The sequence below is a fragment of the Leptonotus elevatus genome, chromosome 14 (assembly GCF_054856555.1).
Source record: "Leptonotus elevatus isolate MCC_2025b chromosome 14, RoL_Lele_1.0, whole genome shotgun sequence".
Classification (NCBI taxonomy): Eukaryota; Metazoa; Chordata; class Actinopteri; order Syngnathiformes; family Syngnathidae; genus Leptonotus; species Leptonotus elevatus.
In genome coordinates, this window is record NC_141252.1 from 4327393 (window position 1) to 4354892 (window position 27500).

The 27500-nt window shown below is 41.9% G+C and overlaps 1 protein-coding gene across 7 annotated transcripts in view; it reads right to left on the minus strand.

Annotated features, from left to right (window-relative positions):
• The window catches only part of slc4a11 (solute carrier family 4 member 11), a 56294-nt gene that overhangs the window by 4392 nt on the left and 24402 nt on the right, over positions 1-27500 (minus strand). For 5 of the 7 annotated variants that reach the window (XM_086094872.1, XM_086094871.1, XM_086094867.1 and 2 more), the window contains exons 5-20: positions 26592-26820; positions 24254-24277; positions 21657-21738; positions 21082-21205; positions 16289-16498; positions 14238-14322; positions 13448-13573; positions 12150-12263; positions 10630-10762; positions 10470-10543; positions 9656-9884; positions 8924-9030; positions 6678-6843; positions 2530-2703; positions 1288-1483; positions 130-299 (exon numbers count right to left, since the gene is read on the minus strand). In XM_086094872.1, coding sequence (XP_085950998.1) covers positions 130-299; positions 1288-1483; positions 2530-2703; positions 6678-6843; positions 8924-9030; positions 9656-9884; positions 10470-10543; positions 10630-10762; positions 12150-12263; positions 13448-13573; positions 14238-14322; positions 16289-16498; positions 21082-21205; positions 21657-21738; positions 24254-24277; positions 26592-26820 — 2243 coding nt within the window. The remainder of the gene's footprint in view (positions 1-129; positions 300-1287; positions 1484-2529; positions 2704-6677; positions 6844-8923; positions 9031-9655; positions 9885-10469; positions 10544-10629; positions 10763-12149; positions 12264-13447; positions 13574-14237; positions 14323-16288; positions 16499-21081; positions 21206-21656; positions 21739-24253; positions 24278-26591; positions 26821-27500) is intronic. The other 2 variants (XM_086094870.1, XM_086094869.1) reach the window with 1 other exon arrangement.

Sequence of the window (27500 nt, forward strand, 5' to 3'; positions counted from 1 at the left end):
CTTTTTATTTTTATTTATTATTATTATTTATTTTATTTATTTATTTAATTTTATTTTTTTTAATGTTCTCTCTCATTTTTACTTGAGGCTTCTGCGAGCGTGGCAAATCCGGCGGTGCGAGTGTGTCACCTGATGGGGATGAGCAGGATCATGACCAATGGGAAGATCATCTTCATGTAGGGGATGGGGTACATGCCAAACGTGCACAGCACCAGCAGCTGCATCATCTGCAGGAAGGTGAAGTAGTGAATCTTCCTCTGGGGCACTTTGCGGATGTAGTGGGTGGGCGGGTACGACGTCTGCGGGACAGGGGGGAAAAGACGGGAGACCATCAGCAACCAGCCGGAAAACTAAATTCCCTCCGGTTGCCTTCTTCCAGCTGTTGTGAAAGGGAACAACTGGAGGAAACACCGTGTGGAACAACATGACAACAAAAGTTGATGACAAAGAAACCCCATAAAACACATTGCCATTGTTTTGTTGCTGGTCTGTGTGAAAGGTAGCGACGCAAACTGAAAGGACAAAGGTAACCTGCTAATTTCACGGCTTCGGCTGTACCCGAGGCTTGACGCTGCGATGTGAAAGGAAGGTGTGCAGTCCCCTTTCACACTGCCTTTCAAAACAAGCTGTTTTTCATGTTGCTGAACTGTGTGAAAGGGTCTAACATAGAACACAGGGGATAAAGGCAAATTTTCATGTTTGAGAGGCGAAACGGCAGCTTTGTCAAATAGCTTACAGTCAGAAAAGGGGTGCAAAGTCCCCTTTCACACTACTGATTTTTTTTCTATGTTACTGGACTGTGTGAAAGGGTCTGACAGATTCCAAGAACAAAGGCAACTTGCAGATTTCCTGAGAGGCTAATCAGCAGCTTTGTCAAAAGGAGTAGAGTTACGATGGAAGTCCCCTTTCACACTGCTGATTTTTTTTCCTGTGTTGCCCGGCTGTGTGTAAGGGTCCAACACAGAACAGATAGATAAAGGTGACCTGCAAATTTTCTTGAACAGCTGCTTTGTCAAAGGGCGTACAACAAGAAATAGAGTGCAAAGTCCCCTTTCACACGGTCAATTTTTTTCATGTCCCTGGACTGAACACATTTTTTTGTGATTGCGTAAAAGGGGCCAAAGCAAAATGGAGAGAAAAAAGTCCAACTTTTACCCTCTGTTTGCTGGACTGTGTGAAATGGCACACGATGGCAACCGGAGGATCCCCTCAGCGGCTGCATGAGATGGAAGCCACACCCCCCCACCCCACTTTCACGCAGCCCGTCAAAGCGTGTGAGAGCCTCACCTGCTCCTTAAGCAGCAGGGCCATGCGGTCGCACATCTGGTTGCCGTCGATGGAGGTGAGCGCAATGTAAAGGAAGAGTCCGTAGAGAACCGGCTTGGGGATCCACTGCAGCGGCAGCGGCAGCAGGAAGACGGACGCGCCGATGAAAACGTTGGCGGCCAGCGACGTCACGCGCGTCTCCTTTACCTGCACAATACTGAACGCAAACCAAATCACACGCTGGCCCAATCACATCCTGATCATTTTCACATCCTGATCATTTTCACATCAGTCCACGTTGCTAGAAATGTAATCAAGCTTCAGTTCCAATTTTAACCGCTAGGGGGCACTCAGCACTCATTTCTCAGCCCAACATTGGAAAGTCAGAAGTGAACATGATGATCAGTTTGGTAAGGTTCTACTTCCTGTTTCTCTTCCGTGTATAGCTCTTTGTCAACAAACACAAATGAATGAGGATCTTCTGCAACTGTTCTACTTCCTGTTTTCATTGACTTCCTGCTGACTCTCAGCCGACATGTGAAGAAACGTTTTGTGCACAAATTATTTTCATTTGGGTCTTCAGTGACTTGTCTTAGTTTGGTGGCTTTCTACTTTTTGTCTTCATTTAATTTCTATTGGTTTCGACAAACTCTAAAGCGGAAGTATTTCATAAGTAGTATTCTACTTCCTGTTTTTATTCGCCTCCCAGCCCATATATGGAGCAGGTTTGGTCCGGGTTAGCAAAGTTACCGGTTTTATTTTTGGTAGGTTTCTATTTTCTGTTTCTGTTCAATTAGATGAAACTGTTATCAAGCAACTTTTTTTTTTGACAACAAAGCTCGTTCATTTGGCTCTTCTGTGACTGATGTTGGTTACCGGTTTTACTTTGGTAGGTTTCAACTTCCTGTTTGTGTTCTATTCACTAGGACTGTCATGGTCATGGAGGGGTTGAATTTGGATCTTCTGTGGCTGGTTTGAGTTCAGTACAGTTATGATGGTGGATTTATATTTGGTAGGTTTACATTTGCTGTTTTTATTTCTTTTTTCACAGCAACATCTAAGTATGCTTTAGTGCAAAAATAAATATTTTTGTATCTCACTTACTTGAAGGGACATGAACCTTACAAAAATATTCACAGAGAATCTCTTTAATATTCAGTGTCGCTAATTAACCATCCTGTTCTCAGCGTACTGTCAAGATCGTCCCAGTGCGATAATAAGGACGGCCGGACGGATCCTCTGCGTTTGTCGGGTTCCACTCACGTCTCGTAAAGGTGTCCTCCCTCCACGCGCTGCTCCACGAACGCCAGCTGGCGCACGTGCAGCGTGGAGTGCGGGAAGGCGGCGTGCATCCAGGGCAACCCCAGAACCGACATCAGGATGTTGATCAGGCCTGACAGCATCAGGTCCCAGTGGTACGCCGTGCCCTTCAGCAGCCTACGCGCCGCAAAAACAACAACAGCAACAACAACGTCAACAAACATACTCAAATGCCATGTGAAAGCTGCCGTTGCCATCCAAAGTGCCGGCAACTTCTCGCTGCGTGGAGCGGCTGCGGCTGAAAGGTTTCAATCAGATGTGCGCAAGCGCAGCCTCAGAGCATCATTGCCGGAGTCATTTTCAACATATTTTCACAACATCAATAAATACATAAATAATGTGATTTGGCAAAAAAAATTCAAACATTGATAATGATTCAATGCTTTTGGCTAACAAAATACATTTTGACAATCGTTCCCATGGTTACAAGACGCAATGGTCCTTAACTCATTGACTCGCCGCCATTTTGACTGAAGCAACCCCCTTCACTCCCGGCTGTTTTACTGGATTTGGTCAGATTTTACAATGCCCACAGAATATTGTGTTCGATTGCTATAAAAACATGGAACCTGCCAAAAGAAAGATTCAACTCTTCTTTCATCAGTAAAAAAATTATATTTGTATCTGTTTCCGTTTTGCAATTAGCATTAGAATATAGCCAAGTTTAATAATTATTCACAAATCTGTTTGATTTGGCTGATCTCTTATACTCTGCTGCAACCTGCTGGCCGTTTTTGTAATAGCTACCATTGCTTTAAGCGTTGTCTTCAGGTCAGATTTTATAATGCCCACAGAATATTGTGTTCTATTGCTATAAAACATGGAACCTGCCAAAAGAAAGATTCAACTCTTCTTTCATCAGTAAAAAAATTATATTTGTATCTGTTTCCGTTTTGCAATTAGCATTAGAATATAGCCAAGTTTAATAGTTATTCACAAATCTGTTTGATTTGGCTGATCTCTTATACTCTGCTGCCACCTGCTGGCCGTTTTTGTAATAGCTACCATTGCTTTAAGCGTTGTCTTCAGGTCAGATTTTATAATGCCCACAGAATATTGTGTTCTATTGCTATAAAACATGGAACCTGCCAAAAGAAAGATTCAACTCTTCTTTCATCAGTAAAAAAATTATATTTGTATCTGTTTCCGTTTTGCAATTAGCATTAGAATATAGCCAAGTTTAATAATTATTCACAAATCTGTTTGATTTGGCTGATCTCTTATACTCTGCTGCCACCTGCTGGCCGTTTTTGTAATAGCTACCATTGCTTTAAGCGTTGTCTTCAGGTCAGAGGCTGCTTAAAAGCCTTCTGTATGCTCTATAATAAAAAATATATATATATTAAAAAAAGGTATAAATACGTTTTTGGGACAATGGTAGTATTTAAAATGGAACATTTTTATACGTTTTTTGGGAGCAAATAAGTTCAGTTCCAGGAATGTTCCATTTTTGGCACATTTAGCTCTTGGAGCTCAAAGCTTGTGAACAATCAATCGTCCTCCAAAAATCCTCCACATTTTTATCTGCTTGAAAGTATGTCCACCTAAAGTTCCTGGAACTTGTGATTTTTCGCTCCATGTAGTTTCTTGAAATAAAAGCTTCCAATCAGTCCAGTTGTCTAGATTTAACCTTTGCAGATTTTTTTTAAAATTAATATTGTGGAAGCAAGTTAAAAAAGGACCGAGTCAACATCGCCATTAGGCGCACAATATGAGAAGTGCAGCATTAAAGGATTCCTGCAGTTCCAAAAACGTTTCGTTCTTGGTACGGTTGTTTTCTTAAGATGGAACCCAGGGGCAGCAAATACAAGGAAAACAGCAGAGGCCCCAGAATGGAACCCTGTGGAACACCATACGTTCCATTATACACAAGAATTCATATTGCCCATATTCGTCCGTCCACTTTATTTTTTTGCTCGACATAGTATGAATCATGATAAAGAAATCAGCCACAAGTCGACAACTGACCGCACCAAATTCCCTGCGGCACAGATAGGCCAAGCAATGCCGCCAATGATGGCTAAGTGGAGCGTGTCATCACGAATCATTTGAGTCGGGTGTGCGTCTTATTGACCTGCGCCGAAGCCAAGACTGACTCACCGAAGCCCTAGGGTTCCATCGAACCCGGGTTCATTTAAGAAGCACTCATCTACATATACAGGAATTAACTCATTCACTGCCATTGACGGCTAAAGATGTCAAAAATTCATTTGAACTATTTTTATTAGTTCCATATTTTCCACTTTTGCTATCAAGAGTTTGAAAACCTAGATTTAAAAATTGTAATTGCCTGACGCCCCTAATTTTCAAGAATATTTTCTTAAAAAAAAAAAAGGTTTATTATTATTATTTTTTTAAGAAAATATGATTAAAAATTAGGGGCATCAGGCGATTAAAATTTGTAATCGTAATTAATCGCATGACTTCACTCACAATTAATGACAAATTTGACATCTGTTCTAAATGTACATTCAAAAAATTCTAGGTTTTCATACTCTGATAAAAATGTTAAATAGAAATAGTTCCAATGAATTTTTGACGTCCATCGCCGTCAGTGGCAGCAAATGAGTTAACAGGCTGCAATTAGATATGTTCAGCGTAGGCGCTTCTGCATGCCTTTGGATTTTACATGACAGTTTAGAATACAGTATGAGCATAAATAACGCACAGCAAATAAAGAGCAGCACCGACCTTGGAAGGTATTGAGTACATTTGAAGTCGGTACACTTCACAGACTTCTCCTCCATAAAAGAACGTCCGCCATGCGTCGGCTCACATGTGCCGCCGCATTCGTCAATGTCAGCGGCAGGAAGCGGAGCACGACGCACGCGCAACTTTTACATTTTTGTCCTCAGCAGTCATCAAAGTTACCCGCTACGCTCCAGCCGCAGGACACCACGAAAGCTTTGGACTTTTTTTTTTTACAATTTTCTGTTGTTCATTTGTCTTGCGCCGTTCACACGACATGTTTAAGTCAAACTGGCTTTAGAGGCGGAATTTGAAAAATTGTCAGAGAGGCTCGAAAAGGAAATGACCAGAAATTGGAATTCAAATGCTAAGATTCCGTTTCAAACATGCGTCCTCAAGACTTGTTTTGTGGGTTTGCTTATTATAGACATGTCTACTCAATTTCATGTGGTTCAATTTGGAGGCTACACTTTTGAAAATGTCCAAAAGGGTGCTTCTCGGCCAATTTGGACCAAGACCCATGAAACGGTCGAAATAAACAGAAAATGGCCACTTGGCTGTGTTTTAGCATTTTGAGAATTTTTTTTTTTGTGGGTCTACTCATGATAGACTGACACACCTACAAAATGTCATGTTGCCAAGTGAAAGTGGCTTTGGGGAATGAATTTTTGAAAAGTTCCTACTTGGCCAAGTCGGACAGCAAATTGTCTACAGAACGACAACAAATGAACCTAAAATGGCTGCTTGAATCCAAAAGAGTCCCTTTTACTATCTTTCATTTATGAACCAATTTTGTATTTTTAATACAATTTGAAGGATCTTGGATGGGATTTATTGTCGTGAACACGCGAGTAATTTATGACTTGTGGTTCCCTGGCGGCATAACAATCGGGCACCCGTGCTCACATCGACCTGCGGTTTGCCTGCGTGGGGAGGTCCATCCAATTAAGTGGCAAACGGAGCAGATAAGAGAGCTGTGTTGTTATCATGACGGACGGACGGACGGACGGACGGACGGACGGACGGACGGACGGACGGACGGACGGACGGACGGACGGCTGGTCCAAAAAGGTTAGACTTCCTGTTTTGGCTGCGAGGCTTCTTGACTCAGATGTCAACTTTTGTGGCTCACTTGTCGCTAACGAGGCGACGCGGTGAAAATCCCCAAAGGTCCTCCGTGGCTTTGCAACCAGGCATAGGCAACCACAATATTACAACAATAACAATAATAATAATTATTATTATTATGCATGAACATCAGTTTGTTTCAGTCAGGCAAGATTCCTGGTTTTATTGTAGTGAGTTTTGTACTTCATGTTTTGGTTGAAATCCCGCTGTCTTGCTCGGACCCTCAGCCAGCATATGAAGCAACTTTTTGTAAACCAAGGACTTTTTTTGTTCACCTGTTCTCAGGCGCATTGGTGAGCGACACGACGATGTTCTGGTCGATGAAGATGAGCAGGGCGAGCAGGAAGCCGAGGCCCATGGCGCTCAGCACGTTCAAGGCCGTCAGACGCTCCAGCGGCGCCACGCTGAACGTCGGCTTGTTGTGGACTTTAAACACGGGAACTGCTCACACAAACAAACAAAACACAACAAAAAAAATCGTCATAATGTTTTCATGAATCATATTTCTGGATATCTTGAGTTACAAAGCCATAGTTTACCAACAATAACATATTTTTCAAGATAAAATTTCACATGTATTTTTTAGGTAGAAAGTCACTTTTTTTTCAGCTTTGTTTTTGGGGGGGTGGGAGGGGGGTATAAGGTACATTTTACTAAGAAAAAAAATCTTAATAGCTTCTTTTCCCCCCCAGATAACTCACTTTTTCTCTGGCCTAAGGAGATTTATTTTTCATATTAAGTCATAAAAAAGAAAAAAAAAGAGCCATAATCTTCCAACAATAAATTTATTTTTGTCAAGATAAAAAGTTTGATAAAAAAAATTCAAGATTTTTTGTAGCGTAAAAGTTTAATATTTTTGTTACAAAAAAATAAAAATTGTCATCTTCCAACAATAGTTTTATCAGCATAAAAAAAGTCATTTTTTCCCCTCACAGTTTTTGTGGTAACAAATTATAATCTTTCAACAAAAAATATTGCTTATGACATATATTTCAAGATTTTTTTTTTTAGATAAATCAGATTTTTCAAGAATGAATGTGAAATTCTGTTTTTGTTTGTCTTTTTGTTATTCTGAGAGAAAACATAATAATTCCAGGTTAAAAAGTTTATTGTTTTGTTTTTCAGATTAAATTATTATAACTTTTTAAAATCAATAATACATTTGTGAGATATCTGATTTACACTTTTTATTTTTTAGATGAAGGCAATTATTTGGGCATAAATGTTTTAATAGTCAGATTTTGTCAAGACTAAAAGCTACTTTAAAAAAAAATATTTTGAGATAAAAACATTTATATATATATATATATATATATATATATATTAAAAAAAAAAATTCAGTTAAAAACGTGTTCCTTCCGCTCCAGGATAAAAAGCGGCATATTTCAAGTTTGAAAAAAACAAAAGTCCAGTTTATTTTTCTAAATATGTTTTTTCTTTTTCAATAGAAAAATTTTCAAGGTAACACTTAATTGCAATTGTAATGTAATTGTTTTCTCTAGTAAAGCTGCAATGTACAGACAATAACATCTTTAAAAACATTTTTTTTTTTTTTTATATATATAGTCGTCGTCTGTGAGGGACCTTGAGGTGAACAAGTAAAACATAAAAACATGTTTTTCATGTTTGTTTTTTCTTTCTATGATGTACAGCGCGGAAGTACACGTTTGTAGGGCAGCGAGGCCTTGAGGTGTTCCCCGAGGGACACGCAGCAGACGCTCACACTTCTCGTCCATGAAATAAACATCTTCAGAACAAACATTTTCAAAACAAACATTAATAATAAGGTGGATGGCGGATATCGGCGTTCAATTCCCTCGGCCTGGCGTGCCCCACTTAACACGCGCGCTCGTCACTTTGTTCTTATTATCTATTACCTGTGCGTGCGTGCGTGCGTGTGTGTGTGTGCGTGTGTGTGCAAGCTGCACAATGCTAAGCTAACGCTGCCAGCGGCACATTTAAATTTGTAGTTTGATTAGAGTTTGACTTTGTTTGATTTGGCAGCTTTGGCTGCAGTAATCTTCTGATAGAAACTCAGAATTCATTTCTTATTTTGTTTTTAAGCTAAAAACTCAGTTTGAGAGTCATTTTAAAAGAATGTTAGTTTGTTATCTATTTTTTTTCTAGATAAAGTTTTATATTTAAGAAATAAAAATTGTAATCTACAAACAAAAAAAGTAGTAAATTTTTAAGATAAAGTAATTATCTTACAAGATTTAAAGTAATATATTTTAAAATGTTGTTTTTATTTTTTAGAAAATAGTTCTAATCTTTTAACAGCAAAGCTGTATTTTAACCAAGGGAAAAAAACATCTATCAATAATGTCAAATTTTTTCCATGATTATTTTTTTTTATTGAGTTTTAAAAGGTAATAGTTTGAGATAAAAAGTATTTTCATTCAAGAATTAAAGCAAAACGGTATTTTTTTTTTTTTACAAATAAAATACAATCTTTAGGCCAAGCCATCAAGAAAGTGAAGTGTTTGTGTAACGTGAAAAGAAAATAGGAAGTGGTACTGACGCTCGATGTCGCTAAACAGGTATGATCCGATGAAGGAGAAGAGCAGAACCGAGATAGGCAGAGCGCAGTCGGACAACACCTCCCTCACTTTGGCGTGCAGGAACGGACTGACAAAAACAAAAACACACATAAAGACATTGCAGCCCTCAGACCCGACTATGCATCAGTCAGTCAATGACAAATGACGTGGATGATCAGTAGTCATAGGACCCGACCAGTCAGTGGTGTTTGATGGCTTAACTGAAAGCTACAAATATTTCATTTTCAGGCCCAACTATGCAGTCCTATGTTTTATATTCATACTTTTATTATCATCAGGCCAGACTAAAAAGTCAGTGATGTTCAATGCCTCATTTGAATTCTATGAAGACAATAAAAGCATTTCAATATCAGGCCTGTCTATGCAGTCACTGATGCTTTCTAAGTATATTAGGATTATCGTTATCAGGCCTGACAATCTAGAAATTGGAGTTTAACGGCTCAATTGAATATTATAAAGACCCAACAAAGTATTTTGTCATCAGACCCGTCGATGCAGTCAGTGTTGTTTTCTAAGTAAAATGTGACTATGCTTGTTATCAGGCCAAACTATGCAGTCAGTGGAGTTTAATGGCTCATTTGAATGCTATAAAGACAGTGTTAAGTATTTTCTTAACAGGCCCGTCTAAGTGCATTATGGTTATTGTGTCCAGACCCGACTATGCAGTCAGTCTGGGGCGTGCAGGCACATACCTCCTCTTAAACTGGTAGAGTGTGTAGCCTATCCACAGCGTGCCCATCATGAGCAGCAGGCACAGGACGGGCCGCTCGCGTGTGCAGTTGATCAGTGAGTCGGGTAGGACGTGCAGCACCGTGGCCACGCCCAACTCGCTCCCGTTGCCCCCCATCACGGCGGCGTGGGACGACCCGTTGGCCGTGCTGGCGTTGCCCAGCGTGGGTGGGTGGTAGTACCTCTGGAAGACTAGAAGGAGGTCAGAATTGAGCTTTAATTGTTCTGATGATGAAAAATGCCTTCTCAAAATGGCGTCCTAATTTCTCCAATCTATCAACAAAATGGACGCGGCTCTGTCGGCGGGACTGATTATTTAAAAGATGGTGCTCGTTCATCAACGTTACAAATGTTTCAAAATGCAGAATGAATTAGCATTCGCAGTGTAAGAGGTTAATGGTATGCTAATAGCAGACCAGCTAGCGAGGTCTCCATTTGAGGAAATTAGAATGGCGTCAAATATTTATGAGGGGCTGCAATGGGCAGCGGGACATTTAGGATACCCGAACGTCATCGTCTGAGGACTGAGCTCTTTTCTTTTTTTGTTTTAAATGACACCACATTAATTGGAGTAGGACCAACACGCGGATATCACATGGAAGTTAGCGTTAGCATAATAGTTGACTCGCCGGACCCATGTAGAAGCTAGCATTCGTCGGATTCGTTGGGATGACATGGAGGCTACATTAGCATCGACGTTCACTAGCTGACATCGGCTCGTAGTCAAGCTGCATGATGTCATTAGCCTTAGCGCTAACATTAGCATTTGTTACTCACTTTTCACCGTTCCTTTGACGGCGTCCACCACAAACGCGATCGAGATGAACAGAGCGATCACCTCCTCAGTCGACCTACAAATACAACAAAAAAACAGCAATTAAAGTCAGAAAAAAAGTTTTACAAAAATAAAATGTTTTGTTTTGAAAAGTGTTCATACCTTTTGAAGAGCTTCATGACCAGGCTGAGGTTGAAGACTCCTCCCAGGATGAGGAAGAGGCAGTTCCACAGCCCGATGCAGGCGTAGAAGGCTGGGAAGTCCAGCTGGTAGTCATCGCAGACACCGCGGATCACTGCCAACAAGTACAGTAGCATTTTTCTTATTATCAGACCCGACTATGCAGATAGCGGTGTTTGCTGGCTCAAGTACATTATTGTGGCTATGTAGCAGTTTTGTGACATTTGTCCTACATTTAGTACAAGCAAATGTTGCTTTTCGCCCCAAATGTGCAGCCAGTACGATAAGTACGCGGTTTGGGTTGTTAACAGGCCCGACATGCCATACAGGCAGATAGCTCAAATTGCACTTTCCGTCTGTTTTCCTTTTTTTCTCTCTAACTTTCCAGAGTCAGAGTGGCTGTGCCGCCGCTGCCAGGATGCCTTAAATTCCGGGGGAAACCAAAATGGTCCTGAATGTGTGTTTGCTGATGTGCGTGTGCATGCCGGTGGCCATCTTGCCGACCTGCAAGCCGTTACGTAACAAAACGGATTTTTAGTTACGGGTGCCGCTGCGGCTAACGTTATTCGCTGAGCAGGAGCACCAACAATCAACATCATCATCATCATCATCAAGTACAACACTGTTGATATTTGTGGTGGGGAAGAAAAAGCAAAACAAAACAACGGCTTGTGGCAAAAATATTGGGACGCCCAGTGAAGAAAACATGGGAGTTCTTTTTACATTTCCACTTATACTTGTCATTTTAGATTTTATTTCCATTTAATTTTTTGCTCATCATTTTTATATTTAAAAAGTGTCAACTGATTTTTTGGAATATGTTATTTATGATGATACATTTTAAATGTATCTGTCAGTTTATTTGTATTCATAAAAATTTGTACAAAAAATACTTTTTGTAGATATTTTATATTTGGTTTTTCATGTAACTTAAAATAAAAAACATGCTTTATATAAAAAATGTAAATAAATAATGAATATTTATAAATATTTTAATCTAATTAATATTTTCACCGATTGTTTTATTTCATGTAAAAATGTGTTAATTTTAATGTATTTATTTTAATTATTGACTTAATTTTTAAATACATTTTTAAACAAGAATAAGGAGACACATAAATTATGATACATTTTAAAAATCAGATGACTGTTTTGAAATTGATTAAAAAATGATTAAAAAATTATAAAACAATGATAAAAAAATACAACGACTACTTTTTTATGCATTAAAAAACATCTATAAAGCTGATGATCAGATGAAATGAACAAAAATGTATACAAGAAACAAATTAAAACTAATAACACATTTTAAAGATGCAGTTTGTAAAAACAAAAATCTGTATAAAGTTGTTTTAGTGTTGATTAAATAAATAAAATACAATAAATCCTAAAAATGGAATTCTATAATTAAACATATACAAACATTCGTTGTTGAATGTCAAGTTATTCGGTTATGCTAAATCGGCGTTCTCTCAAAAGGGGTTTTGGATGGGCAAGCGTACCACTTATGAAGATGGCGAGGGGGGCCGTGGTCAGCGGGATGACCAGCGGGGAACCGGCAAACAGCGAGTAGATGACGCCACCGATGGACTGCCCGATGATGGTCTTCCTCACGTCTTCACGCACACACACGGAGATAAAAACATGCAAGGTCAGGCATGGAATATTGAGAGAGAGATAATGTGGCAAAATACTCCCAAGAGGAACCTTCAATGTACTCGTAAAATTAAAACCATTTTTCAAAGCGTGTGTGTGTGTTTGTGTGTGCGTGTGTGTGTGCGTGCGCGCGAGTGCTGCAGGCTGCACGTTTCCGGGCCGTCTCCCAAACGCATGATGTCAGCAGTCACACACATAAGCGCTCGCTAAAATCACTCCAGCTTGGAAAACACAAACAAGCTCATCAGGCCCGACTACGCAGACAGTCAGTGCTGTTTAGAAGCTCAAGTACACGAGAATAACTGTCATCAGGCCCAACTATGTGGTCAGTCAGTGTTGTGTTATGCCTCAAGAACATGAGGGATGCTTCAATCAGGCCTGACTATGCAGCTTTGCAGTGTTTTATGGCTTAAATACACTCAAATGATTCTCCACAGACCCGACTACAGTTAGTCTGCGTTGCTTTCTGTAAAGACAAGTACATGATTATTGCTATTGTCAGGCCCGACCATGACCCAGTAATGTTTATGGGCTCTAGTACATTAAAGTTACTGTCATCCCACCTGACCGTGCAGTCAGTCAGCAGTGTTTTCTGCCCCACTTGTTTGTAATGTAAAGACAAGCACATGATTATTGCTATCATCATGCCCGACTATGCAGCCAGTGGTGTTTTATGGCTTAAATACGCTCAAATTATTCTCCATGGGCCCGACTACACAGTTAGTCAGTAGTGTTTTCTGTAATGACAACTACTTGATTATTGCTATTGTCAGACCCGACTATGACACAGTCATGTTTATGGGCTCAGTACATAATTTTTTTTTGTTATCACACCCGACCATGCAGTCAGTCAGTGCTGTTTTCTGGCTCAAGAACATGAAGATTGTTATCAGGCCCGACCATGAAGCCAGTGGTTTTTTATGACTCCAATACAGGAGTTTTGTGTATATCAAGCCTGATCACAGAGTCAGTACAAATGTATGGCTCATGTAAATGAAGATTATTGTCATCAGGCCTAACTACACAGTCCGTCAGTGGAGTTTTCGGACTCATTTACTTGTAATGTTATGACAAGTACATGATTGCTATCATCAGGCCCGACTATGCAGCCAGTCAGTGGTAACAGGTAAGGTATTGTTGGTACCGATCTCGCCGCGCGTGGTCTCGTCGTTCAGCGAGCCGAGCGCGATGGCGGGCAGCAGGATGGCGATGTACAGGAAGATGGCCGTGGTCAGGTACTTCAACAGGGTCTTGTGGTTACCCACGATGCCTGCAGGAGGGAGACAAGCGCACACACAAAATCACATGTTAATGTGGGTAATGGAGTTTGTATCAAATTTCGACTCATTAGTTCCCGCAGTTACAAGGAATATTTTTGCCCATGTTTGCAGGCTGTTGCTAGCGGCTAATTAGCTTGTGGCAATGATGACACAGATTATTTGAAGAACATGAGCTAACGTGGCTAACACTGAATAGCAAAAACTGAGAATCACAGATGCTAATGATACTAACGCACATGAAGCTGGTTAGCCACCCAAGTTAGCGTCAATTTTGGACAGAATCTATGGACACCACAAGCTAATACGGCTAACAAATACTCATTAAAACACAGGAGGCGGCTTAGCGTTCAATTTGAGCAGAATATTCGGCAAACATAAGATAATGTGGCCAGCAAGGCAACACACACAGGAAGTGGGTTTGACTTCATGTTTAGTTTATATTAGCATGCCACTGCTTATTTATGATTTAGGCGACAGAGGTGGCACTTGAACATAGATTAGTTACCAAATACCACTATCATGTTGACGCGTCAATATTAGCATCAGGATACTAAGAGGCTAACGTGCCGTTTGGCACAGACGAGAAGCTTAGTTTAGCTTAGTGACACTTAGGCCAGCTTAATTTCGGCGACACAGGCGGCGGGTGAATCCTACCATCTGTGAAGTCGGAGGCGTAGAGAGGAAGGCGGCGGCACAGGTCCTCGTAAATCCCGCGGCCCGCTAGGAAGAAGTCTGTACACTAGGAACACAAAGGGGAGCGCACGGGGTGGTTGTTAACGAGGTCGTTGCGACCCGACAGGGTGCAGGACGACCCGAGCGGTTCGAACGGCTCGGCATCGTCGACATGGCAACAAGCAACTGAGGGACAGCGGATACCGACAGTTCAATTGTGTTGTTTTAAGTATTTATGTATCATTTTGAGGATAATTAGATACTGTGTACAGTATATTGTTAAATTATACATTAAATTGCCCATTTTTTCATTTAAATGAGTAATACAATCAGAAATATTTGTATTGAGCTTCATATATTTAATACAATAAATGAAATAATTGCATAATACATTGTCAAAAAACGTTTTTGTATAATGCAATTTACATTTAAATTCAATTAGTAAATGTATATTTTAATTATATTTTGAATTGAATTAATTTCGTGTATATTGCATTTATCAATTATAACTCATAATTTGCATTTTATGCATTTACTGTATTTGTTTGAAATTAATTTGGATTTTATACAAATTTTAAATGAATTCAGAATCTCTAAATAAGAGTTCATGCACAAGTATAAAATGTATCAATTGAATAATGTTGAATTATTTCAGATTATATTACACATTAAATGACTGTAGCTAATTACAGTTTGCAATAAATATAGCCCAAGAATGAAAAAAAAAATGTTAGAAAGGGAATTTAAAAATGAAATAGACAGGATTAAAAAACAATTAATAGTCAAATAAAATTAATTCCCATTTTCTTTATTGAATAAATTTTTTGAGATTTCTAACTAAGGCACAAAACCTCAATTGTTCATTTTTTTAAAAGTTATTTTTGCAACTGCCTCGATTTTGCCTTCCACTTTGTCATCCTTCGTTCCTCTCCTTTGCCACCCTCTGCGCATCCTTTCTTCATGGAATGACTCTGCCTTTCTTTTCTTTCATTCTTTTCTCTTCTTTCTTTTTTTCGGGCCCGAGGAAGGACACCCGACAAAACGCTCGAGCGGAGAATGTCTGCGAGCCCTCAACTGACGTGTGTGTGTGTGAACGTGTGCGTAGGTGTGTGCGGGCGTGCGTGTGTCAGTGCTTTGAGGGATCTACGGTGAAGTCCTTGGAATGGAAACTGATTGATGTGTGCAGAAGAAGAGCTGGAAAGAAGCGGAGACTCTTCAATGGGCACTTTAGCACAGAGAAGCTACAAAATTGCTGCAAGTCGGCGAAATGTGGACATTTGTCTAGAAGTTGTGTGCGGGGGACCGGGCGGGGGTGCGCCAAAAAAGGTTTGGGAAGGGGGTGAGGGGTGGAATGCATCATTTCTGCAGGGATGTTGGGAAATATTTGGCAAATGTTCATCATTTTTGAGGGTGTGTGCAAGGGGGAGGTGGTGCACCACAATATAAAGGGATGTTGAAGGGTGTGTGTGGATTCAAAACTTTGGGAAATAAGATGCTGGAGATGGGGTGCGCCAAATGTGTCAGGATTTTGAAGTCAAGGCAAGCCAAGTTTAGGGTATGTGCACGGAAGAGGGGGTGCGCCATCTCATTGGCATGCAAAAATGTACGGGCAAGGAGGTACACTGACTGTCAGGATATAAAATGGAAGAATTTTTTTATGGTATGTTGAAAGGGGTGTGTTGCTTTAAACGTTTGGGAAATTATAAAGGGGGGAGAGGGTGCGCCAACTCTGTCAGGATGTTGCTTAAAAAGTTTGGGTCACTTTGTTTAGGGTGCGTGCAGGGCAGAGGGGGTGTGCCATCTCATTGACATTGAAAAATATATGGGAGATATTACAGGGGTTGGGGGTGATAAGAAATGGGTGTGTGTTTCAAAAAGTTGGGGAATGGGGGTGTGCCATATTACAATGGTATGTTGAGAGAGAACAAGGTAATGACTTGAGCATGAGCAACATCAAATTGGGATTAGAAAACGAGAAGCGAATGTCGTGGGGTCTCGTTGGCTGAAGCTCCGCCAGGAAGAGGTGCGCTCACCTTGAGTGGCTTGTGGCTGCGGGGGTCGGTCTCCTCCTTGCCCAGCGCGGTGGGCTGCTGGTTCGCCGCCGTCAGCTGGTGGCGCTGAAACACCAGAGCCTCCTTGAACTCCTCCTGGGTTTTGGTCTCCAGTAGCTTCTGGCGGAAAGAAATGTCCGAGAAGAGCGTGGCGAACGTCCTGCCCAGCTCCATCGCCGTCTTGGTGCTCTTCTGCGGGACAAAACAGCCACGCAGCGCCAGGGTTAGAGCGCAGGAAACCACTTGGCGCACCGCCTCATGTCCGCAAAGCTTTTTACAAAAACGTCATTCCATTTCCCCATAGAGCTGGTGCACCTCCTTCCATTTAAAAAAAAAATTTGAAACAATATAAGTATTTTTACACAAACCTTTTTAACAAACTATAGTATTGTGGTGCACCCCACCACAAAAATGTAAAAAAAAAAAATCCCTGACAAACGGCATCTTCGGCATCTCAACAGAGATCTCAACACCTCTCCCTTGCACACCCCCTGAACAAAGTCAAAAGTCCCAACGTTTCTTCAACATCTTGAGACAGTTGGTGCACCCCCTCCTCCAGTGAAATGTCTCAAACTTTTAACGTAGTACCCCTTTTTTAACATCCTGGCTGACTGGTCACATCCCTTTGCCCCTGTGTAATTTTTCACACTTTTTAAGACCTTTAAAATCCACAGTTGGCGCACCCCCTGCCCTGTGAAATTTCCCCCAAATGTCTCCAAAATGCACAGTTGAAAAAATATCCTGACAGAGTGGTAGCACCCCTATAGAATTTTTCACACTTAAGTCACACCCTCCCTTCAAAATTTTGACACATTTGGCGCACCCACTTCAACATCTCAACAGAAATTGCGAAATGCCTAACCCCTTGCACACCCTCTAAACAAAGTAGTCAAAAGTGAAATGTCCCAAACTTTTAACGCAATACACTTTTTTTTTAACATCCTTTTTTTTTTTTTTTTTTTCAAGAGCTCAGTATTGTTCATTCGGAAATGTCATCATCATTGCTCTTTTTTTTTTTTTTTTTTTTTTTTAAATATATATATATATATATATACACATATATACATACATATATACATATATACATACATACATACATACATTTTTTTTTTTTGTGTGTGTGGGTGAGTATGTGTGTGTGCGTGCGTGCGTGCGTGCGTGTGTTTGTTAGCTCACCAGAAAACCTATTAGAAAAAAAAAATCTCATACCGTTCACCTAAATCGAACACCAGGAGACCCGAGGGGACCGAAGAAAACCAAGGAAGGTGAAATCCAGCACCGACCAGACACCCCCCACCAGAACTCCTCCCCAGCCCAAGAAACATCCAGACCCCAACAAATCCAAAAAACATAAAATCAGGGAGGCCTCAAGAGACCAACGGAGAGACCGAGAAAAGGAAGGAAGGACAGACGAAGCCGCGTGAGATCCGCAGACACCAGCCTCCACCGATTCAATAACCTGAGGAGGAAACAGATTGTGTCTGAGTTTCGGTAGATGCTGGTGTGGTGGATCTGGCATGCATGAAAATCTCCACCAAAGAGGGGAGCCGTCGACCCCCGCCGGAACAGAGCAAGCGCAACACCTCAGGGCCCCCCAGGCCGCGGCAGCGCCCAAGGACGACCCCCGGGCCCCACCAGGGCCACCGGCCGGAGAGCAAACCCAGGAGCAGGAGCGCCCCCCGCCCCAACACGGCCCGCGCCCCCGGCCCAACGCAGCAGGACGGGGCACTGCAGGCCCACCAGGCACCCCACCGGCCCCCAACCCCCGCCCCCCCCACAACCCCCCGCCCCCCATCCACCCCCGCCACCCACCCCAACCCAGCCCCAGCCGCCCCCATGCCCCCAATCCCCCAGACACCCCCCACCCCCAGCACCCCCCACCCCGCAACCCCCACCACCGCCCCCCCCCAACAAAGCCGCCCCCCCCCCCCGACCCCACCCCGACCAACCGGCAGCCCCCCAACCCCCGACCCCCAGCCCCCGGGGACCACCCGCACCCAGGCACCGGCGCCGAAGAGGGGCCGGACAGCGGAGCGGAGAGGGCAGCCGCGCCCACCCCACCCCCCGCCGTGTGGAAGGACGGAACACCGGGGGCAGAAGGGGGAGATGGGGGCACCGGAGGGCGGCCGACACCCCCGAACCCCAGGCCCAGCGGGGGAAGGCCCCGGTCGTCACCCCAGCGTTCTTTGTGAAAATTAACCCCTGTTACTGAGTCCGCCAGCTCGCGGACTGGCGAACTCTACCCCTAAACCGTGAATGTGACCCCACCCAGTGTATATACAAGTGTGTGTGTGTGGTGCATTAAAATTAGGAGCAGGTGAACCGGAGCCGATGGAAATGATATTCCCACGCTCCGATCCACCCGCCACCCAAGCATGTTGCTGAGTGTATGTGGTGCATTAAAAAAAATAGATAGGGCGGGGGGGGGGGGCGGGTGGCGACACGGACAGGGGACCGCAGCACTGCTCTATACTGCGGCCCCCAACCGATGGCACCCCCACAAGCCCCCCCCCCACCCACAAGTTGTGTGGTGTATTAAAATTGGAGGGGAGTTGTAGGGTGAAGACGGTGTATCCACCCTACCCCACCCCCCAAAGTGTGTTATGTGCCCTATATGTTTTTTTTTAACATCCTGTCTGACTGGCCACACTCCTACATCTCAAAAGAGACTGTGCAACCACTCCCCCTCAAAACAAAGCCAAAAGTCACATGCACCCTACAACATCCTGACACAGTTGGCACACCCCCTGCTTCTGTGAAAATATATATTTTTAATAAATACAAAAGACCATTCTTGACATCTTGACAGGGTGGTTGCACAAAATGTTCCCTTTCTAAATCCTGCCACAGTTGGCGCACCACCTCTCCTTCATCACACACCCCTCAAATAAGGCAACATCTCAACAAGAACATCTGAAACATTCTTGACGCTTTTCTTGTCGTGTTGAAATATGGACGAGCCTACTGAGAAGACATGAAAGGAATTTTTCATCAATACTTGATCAATATTTCACCGGCTGGCATCAAAAGTGACCTTTTCATCCAAAACTGCGCACTGAAATATGTTTTTACTTGGACTCGCCTCTAGCTAAATGCTAACGTTAGCGTCAGAATTCATGAAACTTTATTGATCCCTCAGCAGGGATATTAAAAAGGGAAACAAAAACAGTTGGTGGAGTGCAGTGTAAAAGATACACACACATAGGCAGTATAGTGATGTGACATTGTCATTTCCTAGGAATGTTGTCGGTAAAAAAATGCAGAGATTTTTAGAATTGGAGTGTTACATACTGATATTTCCTACCATATGAAATTATTTTTGATAACTACTTTTTGGTCAGAAAGACGTGTTTTTGATCACGTCCGTTCTAGGACTCCTAAAAAACAAAAAACTGCTTGGGCCCGTTTCGGTGGCAAAAGAATTGGATCGGATTGTGTTGACTAATTTGTACCTATTTTGCATTTGCCGGTGTAAAAATGAGCCTGGAATCCCTTGTGGTCAGGTGGTGCGCAAACGGAGGCAAAGCAAAGCGAAGCGAGCGAGCAAAAGGCTACTTTGTGAAATGCGACACGACACTTTGCTGCACCGGCATGAAAATAATTGCCGCTGTGACTGGGCGGGATCCCCGTGCCGCTGTAATTTGTTTCAGCCCAGGTCGGAATACAAAGTGGCTGCCCCGGCGCGGGGGAACCCACCAGCATAAATGCCACCGACTGGGAATCAAAAGAGCCAAAGGAAGAAAAAAAGGCAAAAAGTGGCTTGAGATGAGAGCGGAAATCTTGCATATTTGTCAATATGGTTTGATGTTACAGTGTCACAGTATCGGGAAAAGAAACCAGTCGGTAGTATTTCCTTCGTGGGGATTGCGTTCGGCAAATTTGTTTGAGCTAACGAGACCAAAAAGCGTCGGCGTCCAGCAGAGACGAACAGAAAAAATAATCAGCCACCCGAGGGCAGGACGATGATTACTCCCCCTTCGCCGAGTACGCGTGTGTCAAAATACATCTGGAAAAAGAAGATACAATACAAAAAATACAGTAAAACAAGAAATAGACAAAATAAATAAGTCTAAAAATATTTCAAACATAAATACATATACTGTACTCTCAAAAAGGTATACTTCTAAGTCTGTATAAAATACAAATAAATTATTAATAAAATTGATATATAAGAAATAAAAATAAAAACTGTATGAAATAAATTATAAGAGAAAAAAAATACATTCGTTTAAGTCAATAAAATATAAAATTTTCTAAGATACAAAAATAAATCACATATATTATAAAAATGTAAACTATACAAATATAAATATATATATTAAAAGTTTAAAAGGTAAACAAAATAAGAAAAAGAACCAGAAAACATAAATAGGAAAAATCCCCCTTTTAACTAATAAAAAGAAGTATTAAAGTAAAAATAGATCGACAATAGCATACCATATTAAATGACCAAATGTAAAAATGAATAAAAATAGACAAACTAAAATACAGTATACATATATAAATCAACAATACAATTATTCAAATCTATACACCAAAATAAACAATAGCATGTTAAATGATGAGAAATTATAATATATTAAATAAAAACTGTCAATTGATTCTTAACTTGATAAACTGGAAGTAATGCACAGTAATCACACTGTCAAACTTTCTTTTTGCTCTTAACAATAATTCTAAAAAAAATCCGCACATATATGACGACAATGAAATGTAAAAAAATAATAACAAAATAAAAAAAAGAACAGATTGATGAATGCTTTTTCTTTTTTTACCATCTTGAGCGGTGCCAGGATCAGGATGACGTAACGGACCTCGCAGCAGTTCTCCCCCCAGTTCTGAGGCTTATCCAGCCGCGAGATGCACACGTGGCGACGCTGGAGCTTCTTCAGGTTGCACCTACGCGCACGCACACACAAAATGGAAGAAATACATCAAGGCCGCAAGTAATCCGTCAAATTTTAGCTTTCACTCGTGTAAACAATTTTTACTCGATGTAAACTCATTTCTTTTTAGTTTCTTAATCATTTGACGTGGTCTGAAATAAAAATGATTTATTATTGAATGCAAATAATTAGGCCTTACGTGATCAGAATTTTTCGAAAACTACGTAGCTATAACTGACATGAATTGAAATGTATTAAAAATAAATTATAATAATTCTCCCCAAAATGCAGATTAAACACAACATGTAACGTCTTAACTTTGCAGAGCCGATCGATGACGTCATTGATCGGTTTGGCAAATGAAGGCATTTATATGCATAAATATTGGTCCAGTCGGTTCAATGCTGACATAGTCAAATGTTTTGGTGAAGCAGCATGTGGCTGACTGGCTTCCCGGTACTCACAGGATGCAGAGCCAGGACTGCTGGTAGTGAATTCCCGTGTCGGTGGCCGTCACGCCCTGGATGGTCTCGGACAGAAGGTGAACTGGGTGGGAAAAAGAAGACGTGACAGCACGTAATAAGAACATACAACAATGGAGGGAACACGTGAGAACATGTCAGGGAACACGTGAGAGGCGCTTGAGGTCAACTGAAATGTGGCACATGCCAGTATGCACACGCTTCCTCAAGTGCAATTTAAAGCTCAAACCCCCAACCCTAACTCTTCCTTGAAACGCTGATTTAAAAAGCTTATCCTTGTTTGAAAACCATGACCTGGACCCGAAGCCTTCATTTGAAACCTAAACTCTGTCAAGTTGAAACCCAAGATTGAAACCTTAACTTTAAGTTAGAGATCCTCACGTTGTCTAAAAACCCTTAATTCCAAACCCTAACCAAACTTGACCCTGTCTGTGATGGTGGCCAAAATGCAGAATGTAATTTGCTGCTAACGAGAGCTGGCGTTCGATTGGATGCCGGCCGTTTGGTCAGTAGTCGACAGACGTGCTTGATTCCGATTGGACGGAAGAATCTTCCCGCTCGTGAATATTCATGAGTCGCTCTTCATTCTTTTGGGCTTTGATTGGATTTGCTATGCGTTTGTTCTCCATCACGTGCGCCGTCTCGGCCAATCGAGCAGCTTGCGTCGACGGTGGAAAATGATGGCCGTCGCCATGGCGACCACTGGCGGGAAGGCGGAATGAGGCGGCCGCTGATAAAAGCCGAGCGGGAAGAAAGGACGAGGCAGAAAAAAAATTCAATTCAGTTCAATTCAATTATTGACTCACAGCAAAACCTCAGTCGGGAATCACCCAACATTTTTTTACTCACAGGTCCAATTTGAAAGCCCAACTCAGGCTTGAAACCCAAACCCTAATTTGAAACCCTAACTCTGAAAAGCCTGATTTGAAAGCCCAACCTTATTTTTGGATGGGAACCCAATTTGAAACCCTGATGCTAACTTGGAGTTATCATTTGAAACCCTAATCTAAGATAGAAATTCTACCCCTCTTTTGAAGCCCTAATTGAATTGGAATGAATTGAATTGAATTGAATTGTACCAACACCAACTCTGTCTTGAAGCCAAAATTTGTAACCCAAATATCCTTGTTTTGAAACCCCAACATCGTCTTAAAACCCCAATTTGGGTTTGAGTCAAACTCTTAATTTGACACACCAACTCCCGACTTTGAAAACCCAACTTTGCCTTCAAGCTCAAATTTGAAACCCTAACTTTGGCTTGAAGTCACATGACGATGTCCCAAATCCGCCTCAGATTGCAAAATGTGCCTTGTAATAATCCAAATGTGGCTTCTGATATGTGTTGCATTGGCTGGAGGTGTGCAGCAGGTTGAGGAGCATCTTTGGAGGTGACCTCAATAAAACCCCACAATCTTATGCAGCCTCGGAGATTAACTGTCTGTCACACACACACACACACACACACATGCGCGCACGCACGCACACACACAAAGGAATGATTGGTTTTCCCTCATGGCCGGCGGAGGGCCCGGTGAAAGAGGTGATTAAATGAGACGAGGTGGCAGATGAAACACTTATCCTATATGGAGACGCATACATCACGGGCCAATCAGCAGCCGGCATGCTGATGATGTCACACCGCACCGATGAGGGGACGTGGAGAGTGCAAATCCGCGAGGACGGCAATCGTACGACGGCGCCGAGGTCGAGTGGCGCTGACATGTCACGCTAAATTGCAGTTACATAACGCCGTCGCGCTAGGAAAAATAATAAATAGGACGCTAACGTCTTGTGCGAACTCACAATTGCAAAATATTCTCCTATGAAAAAAAGCCACGTCCACATTTTATGTTATTCTCCAAGAAGCAGGAAGTCGCTTGCAAACTAGCATCTAACAAAAACAACGAATAAGATGCTAACATCTCATGCTAAAATACTACGAAAATTATGTTCACACTTTGTTATTCCCCCAAGAAGCAGGAAGTAGCTTGCAAACCACACAACGGATATACAACACAAGTGATAACGCTAACATGTCGTGCTAACTCACAATTATACACATTCTCCTATGAAAAACATGTATCTTTACATTTTAGTCTTCACAAACCAGGAAGTAGCTTGCTAACTGACATACGACACAAATGACAAACACAATAACGCGCAATTATAAAACATTCTCCTGTGAAAACATTTTACGTTATTCTCCAAGAGCAACAAAGCAGCTTGTAAACTAAAAAGAAAAGAAAAAAAAAAGTTAAATAAGATGCTACATGTCATGCTAACTCTAAGAACATATGTTCGCATCTTACGTCATGCTCCACGAACCAGGAAGTAGCACCTGGCAAACAAATTAGTGATTTATTTCCTATTTTTCAATTTTGCTCATAAACGGCCACATTACATTTTCAACAACATCTTGACAACAAAGGAGCCATTTGGCCAACGGCGATGTGAGGAAGGTCCAGGCGGATGGGCGCGATCACGAGCAATCACGGGTGGAACGGCGACGTGACAGACGATGATGGGGACACGGGCGGGACAAAATGATACATGACATTTTTGCTCTCGTGTTGGCTTACCGTCGTCAAAGAAAACAAAACTGTCTGCGTGCAAAACAAAGGAAGAAGAAAGAGGAGAAAGACAAAAAAGTCACAGGTCAAAGAATGAACTTTCGCTCTTTTGTGGTTAGAACAGTGCCCCACAAATTCTGCCTGGCAACAAGTTTTCACATGACCAAGGTAAAAATCAACTTTTTTTTTTCTATTCCAAGCTCCATTATTACGTTTTTTAGGACGAAATATGAGCTATGATTGCACTCCATAAATTCTACTTAACAACAAGTGGTCATGTGACCAGAAGAAAAAAATCATAAACTAATTTTGAGGCTAATTTTTGGTGGTTTAACAACAGATAATAAGTCTGTGGGCACACACGATTGTGCCCCATGAACTCCGCCTAGCGTAAAGTAATCACATGATCAAGAAAACACAAGCTAATAATCGCCGCTGCATCTGCCCGGCAACAGGTGACCAGGAAGCATCAGCAGCAATGTTGTTGCTAATTGGCTATATTTTCCAATCAGAAATGTCTGTAATGCGCCATGTTATTCTCCCCGAATGCGAATCGGTGGCATGTTTGCTTGCATAACTGACAAATCGTTACATCACATCTGCAGTGCCGCCGCCGCTGCTAATTAGCTCCTGGCTTGCTGGCGTCGGCCATGATTGTTGTTTTTGCTGCTGCTAAGATGTTTCCTCGGAAGGAAAAGCTGCTTGAGTTTTTGGGGCCGAATTAAAAAGTCTCCCCCGCCAACGCGGAGCTAACGAGAAGGTTACTCCAGTGCGTCTCCTCCCCCATTAAAAAGTTGCGCAAAGGAAAGTCCTACTTAAATATCTCCAGTTACACTGACCTTCAATATGTGACAGCGCTCGTATTTCTACACTACTGGAGATTTTGTATAATAGTGTCCAGCAGATGGCGCTACACTGAAAAAAAAAACAACTTTTCTCTCTTTTTCTCGTTCTTCCTTTTTAGTGATTCAGAGACAATTTATGGGCTTTATGGGAATTTGTGGGGCACAAAAGTCTGTGCCCCACAAATTCTGCCCAGCAACAAGTGATCACCTTATAAGAAAAGAGAATGTCAGTCCTCCCTTTTGCTCTTACTTTTTAGTGACGTAATGACTACAAATGGGTTTATGGGTCACAAAGGTTTGTTCCCCTACAAATTCTGCCTATCAACAGGTAGTCACATGGTGATAGTTGAACAACATTGGTTCATACTTTTTAGTGTTTTAATAAAAAAATATTGGCCTGGGGGCACACATAATTATGCTCACATATTCCGCCTGGTAATAAGTGGTCACATGACTTGCAATAAAAGCATCAGAACTCCCACTGGTGCTTACATTGTAATGATGTTATGACAATTAAGTGGGTTCAGAGGCACAAAATTCAGTGCCTCACAAATTCTGCCTAGCAACAAGTGATCACCTTACAAGGGAAGAGCATCCGAGCGCCATTTTTTCATACAGTTGTTTGTGATTTAATGACTAAATATGGGCATGGCCGAGCAACAAATGGTCAAAAGATAGGGAAAAAACATTTATGGTAATTTTTCATACTTTTTATCTTTTTAATAAAATATTTCTAGAAATGCCGCTTACCTTTAGCTGCTATGTACAAATGCTACTCCACAAATTCTGCCTTGTAACAAGTCATTACATGGCCAGGAAAAATAATTAAAGCAAGCTCCCATCGATATAATGACTCACTAAAATGCAATTTCTATAAAAGTCTATAATTGTTGTGCGCGTGAAGAGCCTCTCCTCACAGGAATGAGGCGGCGGCAAGTGCTGGCTGGAGTGGCGGCCGGCTGCCATGTTGAAGAGACCTTCGAGGGGCTCAGCTAGCGATAGCTGACACCATTCAATTATCACCTGGCCCAGGTGTCAACGGCGTGGGCCCAGGGTCGCCCGCCGCCCACCCGGCGGTCCCACTAGACGCCGCGCATGCCGCAACATGACAGGCGGCCGTCACCTTGGCGAACCTTGGCCAGCAGCGCCAGTCATCAAATCTGCTTCTTGTCAACAAGACGCAACGCAGAGTTTGTGTGTCAATTAATTTATAAATGTGAATGTCATCGTCAAGGCTGAACAGATTTGCAGACGATGAGTTAGCCGATAGAGACTTTGAAAAAATTGAAGATAGTTTGAGACACTTGCAGATAACTTCAAATAGTTTCAGGTAATTGTAGATAGTTTTATATATTTGTATTTGTACATAGCACATCATTGTACACAATTTTCACATAGCTTCCAATAATTGAAAATGTTTTCAGCTAGTTCTAGTGTTTAGAGTGGGACATTCCAGATAGTTTCAATGAGTTGTCGACATTTGCGATATCAATCGTACTCACCGTTGACTTCCTGCGCGCCGGCGTCAGTGAAGAGCAAACTCATGATGTCCTCAAAGTTGCACCCTGGCTCTGGGGCGTTGTCGTCCTGTCCAACGTGTCTCAGCATTCTCTTCAGGACGTCGTCCAGAGACGCCGCCGTCTCATCCAGTAGGATGCTGGCCCGAGCGAGGAAGCCGTCCAGGTCGCGGTGGGCACGGATCTCCTCCTCGAAGTTCATCAGCTTCACGTACTGTGCCACACACACGTTGGCGTTATTGTTAGCACCTGGTAGCATGGTAGCAATCATCACGCAAACCGCATTAGCATTGTTAGCTGAGCGAGTTTCTACAACTCTTAGCATTTGATATAGTCAGCAAGGTTTTCCGGGATTAACATTACGGAGGCTAATAAGGCTTGTTAGCATTTTAGATGTTAGCATGCTACATGTTAACAGACCAGCCGTTAGCATGTTGGAATTTTGTCAATTCTCATTTCAAATCATACGTGACTACAGCGCATGATATAAAATCGTATTCGATTTTTGTCTTTGTTTTTGCTATCTTGCTATATAAACTGTTAGCATTTGTCACCTTGAAGTACTCAGTAGCACAATAGCACGTGTCAAGTGAGGCATAAGATGTTATGGCATTAATAATGTGGGCCCACGTTCGTTTGTTAGAGTGCTAAACGTTAACATGCTAACAGTTAGCAGTGTTCAAATTTCCTCTTTGTTAGGGTTGGGGGTCACAGTGAAACGACTACGTATTCAGGCAACATTTTGTATTTGCTTTTTTTGCAAAAATTCTAAACATAATGCTCCATCGTGAAATAGTAAGGAAATGTTTTTAGAAATGTTTGGTAATTCGTTAAAAATAGAAATGTATTCATGTCCCTCCCTATCCTTTACTCAGTACTTTGCCACCAAAAAGT